This window comes from Cricetulus griseus, assembly GCF_003668045.3.
Source record: "Cricetulus griseus strain 17A/GY chromosome 1 unlocalized genomic scaffold, alternate assembly CriGri-PICRH-1.0 chr1_1, whole genome shotgun sequence".
NCBI classification, from domain to species: Eukaryota; Metazoa; Chordata; class Mammalia; order Rodentia; family Cricetidae; genus Cricetulus; species Cricetulus griseus.
The window spans coordinates 61,546,838-61,566,738 of NW_023276807.1; the positions used below are offsets into that span (position 1 = coordinate 61,546,838).

At 41.6% G+C, this 19,901-nt stretch overlaps 1 protein-coding gene across 1 annotated transcript in view; it reads left to right on the forward strand.

Moving 5' to 3' along the window:
* The window catches only part of Nek5 (NIMA related kinase 5), a 50,589-nt gene that overhangs the window by 21,291 nt on the left and 9,397 nt on the right, over window positions 1–19,901 (forward strand). The window contains exons 13-18 of the mRNA XM_027395236.2: window positions 482–568; window positions 2,383–2,484; window positions 6,942–7,010; window positions 8,943–9,069; window positions 12,103–12,213; window positions 14,181–14,315. Coding sequence (XP_027251037.1) covers window positions 482–568; window positions 2,383–2,484; window positions 6,942–7,010; window positions 8,943–9,069; window positions 12,103–12,213; window positions 14,181–14,315 — 631 coding nt within the window. The remainder of the gene's footprint in view (window positions 1–481; window positions 569–2,382; window positions 2,485–6,941; window positions 7,011–8,942; window positions 9,070–12,102; window positions 12,214–14,180; window positions 14,316–19,901) is intronic.

A 19,901-nucleotide genomic window follows, 5' to 3' on the forward strand; every position in this document is an offset into this window, starting at 1 on the left:
CACCCCAGAATGACTTCATTTTAACTGATAACACCTGCAAAGACCCTATTTCCAACTATGGTCTCATTCCGAGGCACTGTGTGATAAGACAGGTGTATGTGTGATGATGATGAGGAGGAGTGAGGTCTTTGCATGTTACCCAGGCTAGTCTTGAACTCAAGTGATCCTCCCAACTCACCTTTCCATGTAGTTAGGACTAAAGGTGTGTACCCCAGCTTCTACACATCTTTTGAGGGACAACATGTTCAATTAATGCAAAAGTGGTATATGCAGAGTAGCTACACATGATTTGGGATTTTAATAAAGGTCTCTGTCCCACACTAGTGTGTCCCTCCCAGGCTATGAAATACCACAGCCAAAGTGAGCTTATCATTACAGTTAGAAGCAATTGGTTTTCTAATGATTACTTGTATTATGTGTTTCAAAAATTGTAGGCTGTGTAGAGATTATTTTCAAGTTTTGAATTGGTTTTGCTTTTCAGGAATATTGGAAACAGCTAGAGGAAATCCGGCAACAATACCACAGTGACATGAAGGAAATTAAAGAGAGGATGGGGAGAGAGCTGAAGGTAAAGTCACTCCACTAGAGTGAACATTGTTCTATTGATTTAAAGGTGACAAAATGACTAGACAATAAAAGCAATTTAATATCTAAAGCTAGGCTGGCAGCTTTGGGTTCCTGGTAGAGAGCGGTTCTGTGGGTAGGCAGAGTCCCACTGCAGATGGCAGAAGGAAGGACTGAAAGGTGTTTCCAAGAAGACCCAGACAGACCCTGAGTCCATGCCACATAGCCAAGTCCCAGTGGATGAGAGTGGGCTGTGTATACACAGAAACACACACACACACACACACACACACACACACACACACACACGTACACACACGTACACACACACATGCATGCACACACATATGCATGCACCTGCACATATGCACATGCGCATAGATGTACATCCACACACATGCACAGCACATACATGCACACACATGCATATGTACTTTCACACACATGTACATGCACGAATATACACACGGAGACATGCATATGCAAACACAGTCTCCTCATAGGAAGTTAGAAAAAGAGATAGAGGTGATCCTTTGGTTTCTTTCTAAATAGGAAAGTGGTTAGATATAACTGAAGATTAGCATTATGGTTCATTGGAGGTCACACAGGATGATGACAGGTTAATGATAAACCATGTATAAAATGGTGGTCTCACAAGACTGTACTGTCTGATGTCATTGCTGCCTTAGTCTGTGTAAGTACCGGCTACAGTGCTCACATTTCCCAGGACATACTTCTTTCTTTTACAAGACTATGCAAGGCAAAATCTGATCACAGTTGATGTCATTCTTGAAAAACCCACAGTAGTGTTACCCTCAAACTCATCCTTCCATCTCTAGTAGGTTCCTAGAACTGCAGCAGATGGCCATCTCTTCAGGAGATGTCTTAGCTAGTGTGTATTTGACCCGCTGTGTGAATAGCGTTCAGGTATTCCAACACCATGAATCCCTGCAGCATGCACCCTGGATTGCTCTTTTCTGAGGTCCATTGGGCTCTGCAGAGGCCACCTAGCATGCTCCTCCTTAAACAGACCTGCCATGCTGCTGCAGCGGATCCACCACCTCCAGGCTTCCCCCACCTCTAAGTGTATGTGCAAAATGGTATAAGTGAGCACGAGTGGAGTTTTCCAGTGCACCTTATTTACGTCCTACCACAGAAAATTCAACAACTCATCCAAAGTCACTTAGCAGTCACAAGGCAAGCTAAAGGTATACCTCTGACACATCTTTCTAGCAGATGCAGTTCTACTCATAAGTGCACATCCATGAAATGATAATGGAATGAGCATGCCATAGTCAAGCCTCATAGGTGTACAGGAGCAGAGACGAGACAGCTGAGGAGGAAGAAGGCTTATGTGGAGGAGTCGATGGACGTGGGGGTTGGGGTGGGACTGGACTGAGAAGAGGGGGCTTTAGATGGTCTGAGCTAAGTGGCTTGTTCTAAATGAGCCACACAAAGGCCTATGCTGGATGTAAGAGCTTTGTTCATGGTGGGGAGCCTTGTCCCACCATCAGCCTTATGTAATGGGAAGTCAGAGTCCAGCAAAGTGGAATAGCAGGCATTTCCCCCCTTTTGTGTTTCCCACCTTTATTTTGGGCACTGGGGATCAAACTCAGGTTGTGCATGCTGTCGGGGTCAGGGAGCGGGTATTTCTAGAGTCCATGAAAGAAGTGTTTGGTGAAAACCAAATCAATCCCAAGGTATAGGAGGAATACAAAAGGCTCTGAGGTGTCTGTGACTAGTTCTTCATGCTCCCAGGGTTGACAGAGGGTGAGTAGCTTATAGAGCCAATCTCACTGTGTGGCATCTGAATTAAAGGAGATAAAGGAGAATGCAAACCTCAGTTGTAAAACCTACCTGGTGAAGAGGAGTAACCTGCCCGCCCACCCTGATGCACCCAAGGAAGAAGCCTCGACACAGGTAGAGATGCTATTGCTAGGGCTGTGTGAGCTTCCCAGTGAGGGCGCTCCTGTCCCAGGGGTCATCTGACCTCTCGATGTGCCACTTAGTGGGGTGGGGGCCTTTTTAAAAGCTCTGGTGTTCTCTTGTCAGTTCTCCTTTCCCGTTTCTCCCAGCCTCCACTCCCACACCACCTCTAGGCAGCTGCTCATGAGCTTTCTGTCCCAATGGACTCGTTTGCATTTTCTAGATGAGAGCACAGTGTATAACTGCCACCGTCCCTTAGTGTCCTCTTTCATCTGGCTTCTTTTATGCCATAGGAATCATCATTATACTTAATCATTTTGAGTTTCACCTATGTTGTCCATATAGTTCATCATCCCTTGTCACTGGGGAGCATACCCCACTGTATAAATATATCAAAATTAGTTGTCAGTTCAACTATGGATGGCTATTTAGACAGTTTCCAGCTTTTGTCTATTGCAAACAGCTGAGACAATCATGGGCAAGTATCTGCCCATGTATGTCGAGGTACTGTCTCCCTTATTTCTTTGGGACAGGGTTTACAACTAATCCTGAAGCTTACCATTTAGGCTATCGTAGCTGTCCAGGATCTGCCTGTTTCTGCTTCTCAGGGTTGCAGTTCCAGACACAGTAATGCCCAGCCTTTTATGATGAGTAGAGGGGTTCCAGTGCAGGGCCTGTGCTTCAGTAGCAAGGGAACTTCCATGCTGAGGCATCTCCCAACCTAATAGGCAAGTCTTAAAGTGATAGGCATATCTTTTTTTTATAACTACATTGGCCTGGAATGACTGGGTCATGTGTATGTTTAATCCCCCCCCCTTTTTTGGCAGTTCTAGGAACTGAAACCAGACCCTCATAAGTACTCTAACACTGTGCTGTGCCCCAAACCCTATTATTTTTTTTTTTTTGTAGAAGAGAAAGAATTTCATCATGTTGTCCAGAATGGCCTCAAACTCTAGGTCTTCCTTCCTTTCTCCTCAATATCTCATCATCATCTTGCCTTATCCTCTTGAGTAGCTGGAATTACAGGCATATGCAACCATGCCTGACTGGCATAATTTGTGTGTATACACATATGTGTGGGTGCACATGCATGTGTGTGTGCATGTATGTGGAGGATAGAGGTCTACCTCAAGCATTGTTCCTTAGGAGTCATCCACCTTGTTTAGGGGGATAGGTTTTCTCATGGCCTGGAGCTGGCCTAATTAGCTAGACTGGTTATTTAGTGAGCCCCAGGAATCTGTCTCTGCCTCCCCAGTGCTAGGATTATAATCAAGTGCCACCTTGCCCAGCTGTTTTTTCACATGCTCACTGCAGATCAAACTCTTAGGTCTTCATGCTTGCAAGGCTAGCACATTGCTCACCCACCTGTTGCCCCAGCCATATTTAATTGTTCCAGAAACTGCAATATCTATTTGCAAAGTGGGTGTTACATTTCCGCCAGCATTTTATGAGCTCTGGTTCTCCTGTGCTATAGCTCTCTCCTTACTGGGACTCTGTCCTTCAAACTCTATCAACGCTGGTAAACCTGTGTTCTCAGCCTGCCTTATCAAGACAGCAGTTCTCCAGCCCAGCGAACTGTCTGGAACATAGGCAAGGGTAGTTGTTGGGCTCGTCTCATTGGTTCCTGTTCATGTGAGATGTTGAATGTGGCTGTGGTTGTTTTAGGTAGGTAAGGAAATATGGCCCCTGGTACACTCTCTCTACTGGAAGCTGAAGTCTGGAAGGCTACTTCTTGAGAGGGTCAGAACAATGAAAAACTCCATCCTGGATAAATTCAGTTGGAGGAGACCTGAGGATCACACAGCCACTCTAGGGATTTTAAGTTGCTTTTCCCACAGCATGGAAAATGTTTTCCTTGTACCTTTATATACCAAGTATTTTTTCTATGCTTTACCTCTCCCTTCTTCTCATTTCCCATCCTATGACCCTATTTTCTTTTCATATTTGTTTTGTTTGAGATAGAATTTCATGTAACTAAAGGTGGCCTTCATCTCCTGACCCTCCTGGCTTTGCCTCAGAACACACATGCACATGCCACCATCACCAGCCCCTAATTTGATTGATTGTTGTTGTATTATATACGTATGTGATATATGTATGTAAATTAGTACAGGTATGCATGAACTACAGGACATATGTAGCGCTCAGAGGATGACTTTTGGGAGTTGATTCTTTCCTTCCACCCTGGGTCCCAGATCACCAAGCTTTCATGGCAAGTGCTTTTAACTGCTGAGCCATCTTGCCAGCTCTCCTGTTTTATGTTCTCTATGCATCTGAGACTTGCTTGAAATCATGTCATTAATTTGCAAACTTGTGTGTTACCTTGCTTACCCCAGGACTATGCAAGCTTTATGGCAACAGAGTCCTTTCTAGCCATCTATACTGTGTTCTTGATTGTGCAGGGATATAGATCACAGAGGGCAAGGATACCTGAATAAGAGTTTGTAAAATTCTACCCCTCCAACCAGCCAGATCCTTACAACCTTCTCTGGGGTCTAGCCTGGACCTCCCCGCAACACAGCCTCTTTAACCTACTAGGTGTAGCCCAAGTCCCACAGTCCCACATCCAGTGCCAGTGTCTTGCCTGGCCACCTCTGCCTGAAGAGCATCCAAACCTGGGCTTCCACCATGACCCACCGCCCCCCCTCACACATACATACACACACACACACACACACACACACACACACACACACACACACACACACACACTTGTTGTCAAAATTAGGTCCTATGGCTGAGGTGTGTCTCAGTAATGAAGCACTCACCGAACATGTACAAAGCCCTAATTTGATCCCTAGCACTTCATTAGAAAATCATGTTCTTGAATTGGATATGGTCAAATTGCATTGGAGCAAAGACAATTTTGTCACATTATGGAATTTTTGCTCATTAAAATTCCAGTGTTATGGAACTAGAAGAAACCATCCTGAGTGAGGTAACCCAATCACAAAAAGATAAACATGGTATGTACTCACTCATTTTTTATTTTTACACATAGAGCAAAGGATTACCAGTCTACAATCCATACTGCCAGAGGAGCTAGGAAACAAGGAGGACCCCAAGAGAAGATTGCATAGTCCCTTGAAGAAGGGGATGGGAACAAGAACCTCTGAACAAAATGGGAAAGGGGGAGAGAAAGGAGGTGGGAAGGGAAGAAGGGGAGGGGGAGGAGATCAAGAGGCCTGAGAGGGGAAGAATAGAGGAGGGCAAGAAAGGAGATGCCTTGACAGAGGAAGACAGTACAGGTTTGGAGAGAGGTCTGGCACAGGGAAAATGTCAGGGGATTCACAGGGATGACCCCAACTAAGAATCCAGGCAGTAGTGGAGAGGATGCCATTGATGCCCTTCCCCTATAATGAGATTAGTGTCTACCTTGGTTACCATTCCTAGAGCCTTCATCCAGTAGCTGTTCGAAGCAGAAACAGGCACCCACAGCTAAACACTGAACCATACTACTGGAATCCAATTGTGGAGAGGGAGGAGGGATGAGCAAAGGAGCCAAGATGGGTCTGGAGAAACCCACAGAAACAGTTGACCTGACCTACTAATAGCATGGAGACCCTAGTCATAAAGCTGGGGAAACAACATTGGACCGAAACAAGCCCTCTGAATGTGGGTGCCAGCTAGGAGGCCAAGACAGTCTATGGGACCTCTAACAGTGGAGCCAGTCTTTATCCCTAGAGCACAAATGGACTTTGGGAGCCCATTCCCTATGGAGGGACACTATTGCAGCCCAGAAACAGCAAGGAGGGCCTAGGCCCTTCCCCAAATGATATGAAGGACTTTGAAGGTCCCCCGTGGAGGGCCTCACTATCCCTGGGTTGGAGTTGGGGGGAGTGTTGGGAGGGTTGGTAGGGGAGGTTGATGGGGAACATGGGAGGATGGGAGGGAAATGGGGGGATGGATATGTAAATATATGAGTAGTAATTAAAGAATGTAAAAAAAATGCCAGTGTTAAGTACGTAACTATTTTAATTTGATGAATACTGTACCTAACTTTTTAGTGAATTATGATTAACTTTTATTGGCAAATAAAATGTTTATATTCTAAAATGAGTCATCAGATTCAATGTAGACATCAAGCAATAGAAATACACAGCAATGTGAATTTAGATACTATGATATATAATTTGATATGAGGTAACAGAATTGTATTTTTTCCTAAGATTTTAGAATATTAAAAGTCTTGAAACAAATTAGACTTCAGAACATAAAAATAGTAAAATTTCAAAGCAGATATATAAAACTAAGATCCAAACATTCTTGTCTCTTGCTTACATCCAAGAAAGATGACAGCTGTATAGGTGGCTGTGTCATCCCCACTAAATTATGGAGCTACACTAATGATCTAAAGTATGTGTGCTGTCAACATGTATTGACCTCAGGGGTTGTAATTTGAAGACTTTATTGAACTGCTAAAACTAAGATTTTTTTCTTGTTTATTGTAGAGAGGGGTGAAGTTTGAAATTAGCCTGGATAAGTGTATTCCCGAGGAAGACGTCGTCCAAGAGAAAGAGGTATGCCATTCTGTACATATTGCTGCGGTCAGCTGTGACAAGGGAGTCATGTGACAAGGGAGTCTCTCTTCAGGTTTGTGATTCTGTTGCAGACTGTAATGAGAAGTTTCCAAATACACTTAGAAGTAAGGTGCATAAATGAACCTTCCAGATACTTCTTATCCTCTCATTTAAAAAGGTGTTACTATTTCCTTGGATGGATGATTCCATTTTAATTTATGTTTCTTTCATAAGTGAGTTATTTTCCTGATATTAACTTTTTATTATTGCCAATAAAAAAACAATAGTCAACAGTTATTATCCTAACTTAAAAATCATTGAATAAGTAACCTGAAAGTGTCATTTATTTTAGATTTTAATTAGTTCTACTAAGTTTGCAGCTGCCTGTGGGTAAATCTCAGTTGTGCATCTGTGCAGCTCTTGATATGGTGATAAGTGCACACTCATGTTTAACACTAAGGGTTAAATACGAACATCATACCTGACACTCAATTTTGTTGAGTTGTGCTGCTGGAGATTACACCTCATATGTTATGCAAGGAAAATTCCCGACCACTGAGATATACCACCCCCCAGCCCTCTCATGGTCACTGAGCTATCCCCCAGTCTTCTCATGGTCTCTATCCTCTTAAATGTCTTGGAGGCTGGGAGTGCAGGTCAGTGGCAGAGCATGTTAACATGCAAAACAGTCAGGGTTGAGTCCTTCCAATTTTTATATCATTGTGTTTTTACAAATATTTTGCTATATTAGCATGGTGGGAGTTAGTGTTTACTCAACCATTTGGTCTCTGATGCCCCAGAGCTGTGTGATCTGAACAGAAAAGGTCTGGGGAGGGGGACACATCACATGATATGAGGTGCTGAGGTTAGCCAGAAAAACAACTTTAGCTGCTGGAGTATTCTTCCTTTCTTAGCCTATGCTTTCAATGCCTGATAGGAGTAGCAGTTTTTAGGACCTATTCAACTTGGTTGTAAAGTTCAGTGCACTTGGTGTTCATGGTGTCAACTACTGGGGAGGTTGAGAGGTAGGGAATTCTTGAACCCTGTGGACAACATAGTGAGGCCCCAGCTTAAGAAGAAAAATAAGGCCGGGCATTGGTGGCACAGTCCTTTAATCCTAGCACTCAAGAGGCAAAGGCAGGTGGATCTCTGTGAGTTCGAGGCCAGTCTGGTCTACAGATCGAGTTCTAGGACAGGCTCTAAAGCTACACAGAGAAACCCTGTCTAAGAAGGAGAAGGAGGAGGAAGAGGAGAAGGAGGAGGAAGAAAAGGAGAAGGAGGAGGAGGAGGAGGAGGAGGAGGAGGAGGAGGAGGAGGAGGAAGCTGGAGAGATGGTTCAGCAATTAGGAGTAAAAGTTGCTCTTCCAGAGGATCTGGGTGTTTGATTCCCCACCCAGGTGACATCCCACAAACATCTGTAATGCCAGTTCCTGGGGATCCTGCACTCTCTTCTGGCCATCTTGGGCACCAGACACACAAGTGGTATACAGACATACATGTAGACAAAACACTCATACAATAAAGCAAAACAATAAATGTTTACCAAAGTAGAAGAAAGGGAATATTAGGTTGGATACTGAGAGCAGGGCTGGATAAGGAAACCCTGAGGTGAATAGTGTGATTCAGAAGAGATAAAGCCTGGGTAAAATTGAGTTGTTCTATGATCAGGCTGGCTGCTGTTTGCAAGAAGAAATGAAAACATTGCTGCTTCTGTCTCACTCAAAATGGCTTCATCTTTAAAGCTACATGAATTTGTTTTACATATATATGTAAATATATATATATATATATATATATATAATATGCACACATACATATATATATTATTCACCATGTAGCTTGAAAATTAGTATTTGGGAACACACACACACATTAATGCATTTAACTCCCAATATGGCTTCTTTCTCATGAAAAATTGTGAAATTTCTTCAGGCAGTGGATAAACTAAATGATACTTTGAGCTTTGAAGACGGGATGAAGATTCGGGAGTGTAGACCTATAAAGGAGCACGAAGATTACACAGACAGAGCCTTTGAGGAACTCTGTGGCCCAGAACCAGGTACACGTTGCTTGAAAGTGGTGGAGGAAAAGGGAGCTCTCTCCACTGAGCTCTGGGCTTCTTCCCTGTACACACCCTTCATCCAGCATTCCCTCTTGCCACACACACACATACACCCTTCATCCAGTCTTCTTTCTACACACACACACACGCACGCACGCACGCACGCACGCACGCACGCACGGGTCAGTTCTACCCACTTCTTCTGCAGTTTCAGATGTTCTAGGAATGCCACACTTGTGGGTCTTTCTCAGTACCTTCTGAATGACTCTCTGGGCCGGTGTGACAAGTACCTCAACCTCAGCATGTGTCCTGCTCCTTCCCAGAGACCTTTGCTTCAAGTCAAGGCAATTGTCAGGGTGATAGCTCCCTCTACACACCCAGGCAGCTCCTCCTCAGAGATGTCACTGAGCTTTTTCCTGGTCTCCATGCCTTCTGCTTCTAGGGTAGGGTTCTGTCACCCTTGAGCACTGTGGTGATATAGGAAGCCATAAAAAACCCCATGGTCTGGAGCCAGTGGTAGTCTGAATCCTACCTGGCACTGCAGTTTCTGGTCATGGGGCATTTCTTCTTTTGCAGGTTACTTTCATGGTCTGAACCTCCTTTTCCTCTTTGAAGCATGGGGAATGGTAGTAATAATAAGCACACAGGGTTGCTGTAGCAATAAGAGTGATGTATGATATGTACAAAGTGCTGGCCTAAATGATAGATGCCTAATACATGATCTTCCCTTAATTAAAGGATTGATTGACTTTTGTACATGTGTGCTGGTGGAGGCCAGAGGCAGATGCCCTGGAACTGGAATTGCAGGAGGTTGTGAGCCACCTGATGAGGGCTCTGGAAGAAACCAGAGTCAAAGCAGCACAAGAGTGAAACAGTTTGTCCCATCACATCCACACCTGCTACTGAGTTCATTCTCTCCACTCTTCTACAGTTGGGGGCCAAACCTAGAGAGCTGTGTTGCATATGGGGTGAAGACCTCTCCCACATCAGTTAAGGAAATGAAGAAAGTCCCCAACAGACATGCCCACAGGCCACCGAGATCCAGACAGTCCCTCACTGAGACTCTTCCGCTTGATTCTTCATTATATCAAATACACAATTAAAACTAAGCATTGCATTGGGAAAGCTATGAAATCTGATCCTAAAATGTTTAAAAAATCATATTTGAAAACAAATTAAAAAGCATATATATTTAAATAGGGAAGAACTGGTTGTTCAAAATACAAAGAAGCTTGGCTGGGAGGTACACACTTATATTCTCAACATTCAGGAGACCAAGCTGAAAGATCAAGAGTTTAAGGCCAGTATGGGCAGCATAGCAGATTCACTATCTCAAAAACCAACCAAAATAAAAATCAGTCACTAAGTAAATAAATAAATATTTTAAGATGTAGAAAAATAAATATCACAGACTAAAAGGAATTAATAGATGTGGCATTAATAATGTAAAGCTTGGCTAAATATGACACTCATGTTTATAATCCCAGTATTTTTGAGGCTGATGTAGGAGGTTTGGAAGTTGAGGCCACACAGCAAGATACAGGATCAAAAGGCCAAAAGTTAATAATAAAAATATTTCTAAAGTATGAGATTAATTTTCATGAATAGTATAATTTAATTCCTTAATTTTTAAATTAAACTTGTATGTGTGTGATGTATGTGTCTCTGTGCATGTGTGCGTGTGTGTCTGTGCCACGTAGACTTCCAAGGACAACTTGGAGGAGTTGTTTCTCAAGCTGGGATTGAACTCAGATTGTCAGGTTTGGCAGCAGGGCCTTTACCTGATGAGCCATTTCAACAGGTCTATTTTTTAACTTAAAAAAATGGATTTGGGCCTAGATGGCTCAGCGGTTAGGAGCTTTGGCTATTCTTGCAGAGGACCCAGGTTCAATTCCATGCACCACATGGCAGTCACAACTGTCTGTAACTCCAGTTACAGGGGACCTGACACCCACCCTGTTTCTAACCTCTGTGGACACCAGGTACACAGAAAAATATGGAGGCAAATACCAATACATATAAAAATGAAAAAAATTAAAAATTAAAAGAGAAAATGGAATTGGGGCTGGGGAGATGACATGGCAGTTAAAAGCCCTTGGTTTTCTTTCAGAGGACCTTAATATAGTTCCCAGCAACCACACCAGGTGGCTCTAAACCAAACTCCAACTCCAGGGGATCAGATGCATTTTTGGCCACTTGCACATACTCACATACACAAATAATAAAATAAATATATTTTTAAAAGTGGATCTGGGTATGGTGGCTCTTGCTTGCTGTCTTAGTACATGGGAGGCTGGATAAAATTGCCATGAGTTCCAAGCCTGTCTGGGACAAAGAAAAGGGCACATTGTGGGGAGAGAGAGATTGAAAGGAAACAGAGATTGCATCGGTAGAAACAGTCAAATGAGAATTCTTACAGACATCTCAGTGATTTGTCCATTCATGTATTGCCTTAGCTCTTAGTTAAATGGGATAATCAAACATTAACAATAAAATGGAACAACTTTGAAAGCTGTTTGCAGTTTCAGTCTTCTATGTTGGATCTGTTAGAAGCCCAAGTGGTGGTTCCTGTGGCTTGGACATCCTACTCTTGAGACCTTGTGCTGGTTAGTTTTATGTCATCTCTACTCATCTGGGAAGAGTGAGTTTCAGTTTCAACCCCTATCAGGTTGGCCTACAGGCAAGCCTGTGTGGCATTGTCTTGACTGATAATTGATGTAGGAGGGCAGGTGATTTGGGGAGGTAGAAGAAAGGGAGCTGAATGTTAGCCTGAGAATAAGCCATTAAACAGCACTCTCCCATGGTCTCTGCTTCAGTTCCTGCCTGGAGTTCCTGCCCTGACTTCATTCACTATGAACTGTATGCTGTAAGATAAAGTAAACCCTTTCCTCCAAAAGTTGCTTTTGGTCATGGTGTTTGTTACAATAGAAAGCAAACTGGGACAGGCCCTAGGAATTGTTCAGTGCTGCCATTATACTCTGGCTGCCATGGAACTAATGAGTTATTCTCTTACAGAGGGTTTCTTTCCAGATACCGTTGCTGTGGAGAACAGGAGGCAGTGGGATACTAGAGCACCTCAGGCTCTGCTGCAAATAATGGCAACAGCAGATGTCACCTCCACCTGTCCCACCATGCCTGATGGTGAGTCTGTGGTCAGTTATTGTCAACCAGCAGCCAGGGAAAACCAGGGCCTGGCACAGCTGCTCTGCCCATACACATTGTATTGGGATAGTTGTCACTTCTCAGTCACTAAACATTTTACACAGACATTGTTTTGGTCTCAGTAGTATCAAGTTGAGACTTGCCTGCTAGTTATCCTAGCAGTTGATGAAAGAAAAGAAAGGAAGAAAATCGTTCCTGCTGTCTTTCCTAAACGAGAAAGGGGAAATAAGGAGGGGAGTCTATTTGACTCAATTCCCCACACCAGCTTAATTAAAGCCTTGAAATTTCATCATCATTTTTTTCCCCTCAGCAATAAAATTAGTCTTAGGGTCAAGGATGCAACTTTGCTGTCAAGGGCTTGTCTAGCATGCACAAGGTTCTGAGGTCAAGCAAACTCTCCCAAGCCCTTGGAAGTTATCTTAATAAGTAGCGAAGATTTTTATTGCTCATTTTCTTTGTTCCTCTTTATCACTTAGCCCTGAGAATGGGTTAAAATTTAAAACTATGATATAAGGTGAGTGGACAGCCATCTATATATATCCATGGATTCAATTAGTCTCAAGTGGAAAATATTCAGAAAAAAAGCTTTCATCTATGCTGAACACATACAGATGCTTTCTGGTCATTGTTTCCTAAGTAGTACAGTATAACAATGATGATGTATGCAGTGTTTACATTGTATTGTGCTGGATAAGTCATCTAGGGCTAATTTAAAGCTTATGGAATAGGCTGGAGAGATGGTTCAGCAGTTCAGTTCCCAGCACCCAAATATGGTGGCTTACAACTCCATGTAACTAGTTGTAGGAGATCTAACTCCCTCCTCTGGCCTCTTCAAGTACTGCAACCAGGTGCACAAACCCATATATACATAATTACTGAAAATAAGAAAACTTAAATCTTAAAAAAATGCAGTGTGCTGGTAATTAGTCATGGTGACACATGATGTAATCAAACATTTGGAGGGTAGAGATGGAGACCAGGAGTGTCAGTAGTTCAAGAACATCCTTAGATACCTAGACAGTTCAAAGCTAGTATGAACTGCATGAGACATGAACTCATCCCCAACCCCTATAAAAATGTGTGCGAAAGTGTGTATAGCTTTTATGCAAATAGTGACTATTGCATATAAACTATTTAATCATATGTGTACTTAAAATATTTAATTATGTATACTTGTGTTTGTATGTGGATATATACACATTTGAACAGTGCCTGTGGAGGGCATAGGCATAGCATCTCCCTGTAGCTGGAGTTTCAGGTGGAAGAAAACTTGAATTTTCTGCAAGAGCAGCAAGTGCTTTCAACTGCTGAACCCTCTCTCTGGCCCACATGCAGAGATTTTTATATCATCAGTTGTCCTGTAACTAGTCTGCTTTGGGTGCCAAAGGCAAAGAGTGTATCACTAAAATGAGTTATTTAAGTGTATGAGCTGACTTAAAATTCAGTAAGACATCTGAGGGTGAACTCAACTTAAAATACAAGCACATAAGCTGGGTGTTGGTAGCTCATGCCATTAATCTCAGCCCTCGGGAGGCAGAGGCAGGCAGATCTATGTGAGTTCAAGGCCAGTCTGGTCTCCAGAGCGAGTTCCAGGATAGGCTCCAAAGCTACACAGAGAAACCCTGTCTCAAAAAACAAAAAAACAAAACAAACAAACAAAAAAAAAACAAGCACATAGAAACTTAACACAGTGCACAAAATAAATATGACCCTCTTCTCATTAACATGTGACAAAAAGACAGTGAAGTTGTTTACACACACACACACAGACACACAGACACACAGACACACAGACACACAGACACACAGACACACACACACGTCTCTCGTCTCTTTATTAATAAAATGAGGAATGTGATCACATCCATGGTTCTAACATTCTGTGGTGTTATAAAAACTGAAACAAAGAAGTATCTTTATTTTTGCTAATGCTGTATCCTTTTCAGATGGCCAAGTTATTGTGATGGAAGGCAGTCCAGAAAATGGGAAGCAGTGGTGGTGTGATGTGCCAGGGACCCTGAGTGCTTTGACAGCAACACACACCTGCAGTAGCTCATTGTGGGCCAATAAAGGAGAACCTGGTATGTAGTTTAATTTTAACAAAGCTACTGGTACCCCCAAGGAATTATGTGAATGCTATATGAACACAGAAAGGTGCTAACAGTGTATTTGGCTTGGAGAGAGAACTGGGAACATGTCTTGCCTTAACTGATTTGCTCTAACTAAGCTGTTTCCAAGTGATGTAACAAATGGCATGAACTTCCAAGGACAGAGGCATAATTTTGTGTAGCATTTGAAGGTGACAACTGATGGAAAGGACTGGCATTCTGGGAATAATAACCTAGCATTGTTCAGCTCTGATAGGTATTCAGTGGGTTCACTTTAGTTGCCTATGGGTAGTAAGAATGCAAACCAACATAGTTCATTTTGTTTTGTTTCCACTGTTTTGTTTTTTAAAGGACTGTGTGTCACTATGTAGCTCTGGATGGCTGGATGACCTGGAACTCTTTGCTGTGTTGACCAGGCTGTCCTTGAACTCAGAGACCCACCTGCCTCTGCCTTCAGAGTGTTCATTTTTAAAGCAATACCCTTTCTTTTTTCTTGCCAGAATCTTTGTGTTGTCAAGAAGACGTCAAGCTTATAGGCACAAGTGATCCTCCTGCTTCTTGAGTAGGTGTGATGACAGCACACATCATTACAAACAGCTACATTACATATTATACAACTCTCTCTCTCTCTCTCTATATATATATATATATATTATATATATATATATTATATATATATAATCGCACATGATACATACACACACACATACACACACACACACACACACACACACACACACACACACACACTGTGCCTGTGCCTCCCGAGTGCTAAAATTAAAGGCATGTACCACCACATCTGACTAATCTATATATTTTTATTAACAGATTTTCATATTGACTCAAAATGGCTACTATATAATTATCCATCTTTGTTTAAGCTTAGGTTCATTGCTAAGTGATTTATTTTCCACTGAATCAAAATAAAATTTTCTATGTTACAGTTTAACTTTTTCCTGGGATGTTTATATCTTGTTACTATTTAACTTTTTCCCCAAGATGTGTACATTAAATTCATTCTGGGGAAATCAAGTATAGGTCAGGCAAGATGCTGTATACCTATGGTTCTAGCACTTCAGAAGCAGAGGCTGGAAGACCTTGTGTTTGAGACAACCTGGGTGTTAGAAATGGATTTAAGTGTTCCAAGAAAATGACCACACGATCCAAAGAATTTCAGCAAGGCAAAAAGTTTTACTTCTGCAAAAGGGTGTGTAGTCCTGTCAACCAAGCAGGCAAGCACACACAGCTGTGGCCCCGAAGGATTTTTATTCTGAACACGAAAGGAAAAAAGAAACAAGCAGATATAGCCATTCTAATACCTGACAAATAGATTTAAATCCAAAACTAATCAAAAGTGACATGGAAGGACATTTTATGCTCCTTAAAGGAAAAAAGTCTAAGAAGATATTACTGTCCTAAATATTTGTGCACCAGAGAGACACCCACTTTCATAAAAATAAATGCTATTAAATCTAAAGTCACAGACTAACTCTGACACAGTGATATTTGGAAACTTCAACTCTCCACTCTTACTGATCCAGACAAAAACTAAATAGAGTAATGGTGGGGCTAAATGACATTATAAATCAAATAGATCTAACAGAAATCTAGAGGACAGTCTACCCAAACACTATAGAATACATTTTATTTATTCTCAGTAGCCCGTGAGACTGTCTGCAAAATCAGTCACATATTAGGACACAAGGCAAGTCTCAACTAATTTACACAGGAAAATTGAAACAACATCCTTTGCGTTATCTGACCACAAAGGAATAAAGGTGGGTATCAACAGCAATAGAAAGAACAGAAAGTACACAAACTCATGGAAATTTAACATTATACTACTGAATGAAAATTATGTCAATGGAAAAATCAAGAAGGAAGTTAAACACTTCCTAGAACTGGATGAAAATGAAAACACAACATACCAAATCTATGGGACACAATGAAAGCATTCATAAGTGCAGTTTCTATCACTAAGTGCCTGCATAAAAAACTGGAGAGACTGAACATTAATAACCTAATGATAAACCTGAGGGTCATGGAAAATAAGGGCAAACAACTCTCAAAAAGAGCAGGTGGGAAGTGATAATAAAAGTCAGGGTTGAAGTCAGTGAAACAGAAACAACAATGATGAAGTATACAAAAAGTCAATTTAAAAAAGAGCTGGTGCTTTGAAAAGATTATCAAGATTGGCAAACCTTTACCCAAATTGACCAAAAGACCAAAAAAAAAAAAAACAAAGAAAGAAAGAAAAAGAAAAAGAAAAAGAGAAGACCCAAGTTACCCAAGTTAATAAAAGCAGAGATGAAAGGGAGACATTAAATAGACACTGAGAAAATTCAGAGAATCACAATGTACTATAAAACTTTATATTCCACCAAACTGGAAAAAAAAATAAAACAGGGTGAATTTCTTAATACATATGACTGCCAAAGTTAAATCAAATTGAAGTAATTAATTTAAATAGACTCATAACAGCCAATAAGATGGAAGCAATAATAAAACTCCCAACTAAAAAATGCTCAACCCAGATAGATTCTTCAAAGTCTTCAAACCTTCAGACCTTCAAAGAAGAACAACTACAGTCCTTAAATTATTTCATAAACTAGAAAAGTAACACTTTAACATTATTTTTATGAAGCCAGGATCACCTTGATACACAAACCAGACAAATATCCAACCCCACTGCCTCCTCCCCCCTCCCCAACACACACATCAGGAAAAGAAGAAAATTATTGGCCAAGTTTTCTATTCAACATAGATGCAAAAATTCTCAATAAAATACTTAAAAACCAAATTCAAGAACACATCAGATAGATGATCAGGATCAAGGTGGATACATCAACAAGATGCAGGGATGGTTTAATATAAATAAAAAAATGACCTACAGACAGAAACCTCATGATCATCTCATTCGACTTAGAAAAAACTTTTTACAAAGTCCAGTATCTCTTTATGATTAAAATCTTGAAGAATCTAGGGATACAGGGGACATAGCTTAACATAATAAAAGCAATGTACTGACATTATACTAATTGGAGAAAAAGAAAAATCAAAGCATTTGTATTAAAATCAAGAATAAGGTAAGGATATCCACTCTTTCCATTCCTGTTCAATGTACTTCTTGAAGTCTTAACTTGAGCAATAATATAATGAAGGAAGTAGGGAATACTAATAAGATAGAGAGGAAGTCAAATTATCCATAGTTGCAAATGATATAATTCCATACAAAAAAAAAAGATTCCAAAGACTACCAGAGAAAGCTTATAGCTCATAAATGCATTCAGCAAAGAAGCAGGAAACAGAATTAACACACAAAAAACATTAGCCTTCCTATATACAAAGGAAGAACTGGAAAGAAATCAGAAAAATATCTTTGACTAAATCTATGGAATTGAAAAATATATAATAAACATTTTAAGACATTGAAGACTCTTAAGATTACCGCGTGCACTCAGAGATGACCTATAGTCTGTGATGGTAAGATTTCTTTATTCAGGAAAACACCAGAGCAATACGCAGGCCAGAGCGAGGTCACAGGAACCAAGCTAGCGCGGCCAAAGAGAAGGGTCCAGGGTCTCCACGTGCAGCCCTTAAGAACCTTCCCGTACATCACCCCGGCTTTCCTTCACCATGCCCTTATGGGCGAGTCCCGGGTCCACCTGGCACCTGTCCCAGGACTATTGGGTGGGGCTAGGGTGTCTCCCTACAGAAGACACCAGAAAATGAAAAGACCTCCTGTGCTCATGGATACTTAGGACTAGCATTGTGAAGTGGAATCCTGTCAAAAGCAATCTACAGATTCAATGCAATCCCATAAAAATCCAACTCATTTCTTCACAGAGTTTGAAAATATAATCTTAAATTTCATTTGGAAACACACACACACACACACACACACACACACACACACACACACACACACGCACACAGGCATGTACAGGCACGTACAGACATGCACACATGCATGTGCACACATACTAAAACCTCAGGATAGCCAAAACAACCCTGAACAATAAAAGACCTGTTAGAGGTGCCACTAACCCTGATTTTAAGTTATACTGCAGAGCTAGTAGTAATAAAGACAGAATGGTCCTGGTATAAAAACTGCCTAGTTGATCAGTGGAATGAAAATCAAGGCATAATCCACATAATACGGCCACCTGATTTCTGAAATAGAAGCCAAATGTATGTATTGGAGAAAAGACAACATCTTCAACAAATTGTGCTAGTCAGACTGGATGTCTGCATGTAGAATAATTAAACTAGATCTGGATCTCTCACCCTGCAAAAAGCTTAACTCAAAATAGATCAAGGACCTTGACATAAGGCCTGATGATATCCATAATCTCATAGAGGAAAAAGTGAGGAATATTTTTAATCTAAATTTGAGTAAATTTAGAGGCACAGGAAAGGTCATAAAGAACAGGACACTAGCAGCACAGGCATTAAGACTAACAACTGACAAGTGGGACCACATGAAACTAATACTCCCATACAACAAGGGCACCACCATTCAAGGGAAGCTGCAGCCTCCAGAATGGGGGAAAAAATTTTAAACAGAGGGCTATTGTCCAGAACATACAAAGAACTCAAAAATATGAAGAAAACAAACAACCCAGTTAAAAATGGGTTATGGATCTAAACAGAGTTCTCAAGAGTCAAGATACAAATGGCTGAGAAACATTTAAAACAAATTTTAGTATCTTTAGCCACTACTTTGAGATTTCATCTTACCCAAGTCTGAATGGCCAAGACCAAGGAAACAAAAGACAACAGATACTGGCATGGATGTCAGAAGAGGAGAATACTCATTCATGGCTGTTGGGAGAGCAAACTGGTGCAACCACTATGGAAATCAGTGTGAAGTTTCAAAAAAAAAAAAAAAAAAAAAAACCAACCCTGAATATAGATCTGCCACATGGTACAGCTCTACGAGTCTTGGGTATCCACCCAAAAGATTCTGTATGGTATTGTAGAGACACCTGCTCATCCTTGTTCATTGTGCTCTGTTCACAATATCGAGGAAACATCCTGGATGTCCATTCACTGATAACTAGATAGTGAAAATGTGATGTATGCACACAATGGAATATTATTATTCAGCTCTTGAGAAAAATGGAACTGGGGCTGGAGAGACAGCTCACCAGTTAGGAGCACTTTACTCTTGAAGAGGACCTAGGTTCAGTTCCCAGTGAAGGGACCAGCTCCCCATTTCGGCAGCCATGACAGTAACACGTGCTTGCCATAACCTTGCCTTGGTCACTTAGAGGTCAGATGCCTGCCTCGTGACAGGGAACCAATCAGAAGTTAGCTGGTGGCGCTATGCTTTACGACCCTGGGTGTACTTTACGGACAAGCGCCCAGCAATGACACACAGAGCATAGCAACCACCCTGGGAGTGCCTATGGGCCATAACAACTAGTTGGCTAATCAACACAGGGCAAGCCCTCCAAGCCTGGAGGCACACCAATCCTGAGTCTGTGCATACCCTTAGACACTCCCCTTACGCTGCCCTACAAGATCTCTCGGCTGCCCCTAGGAGCTGTCTTTTGT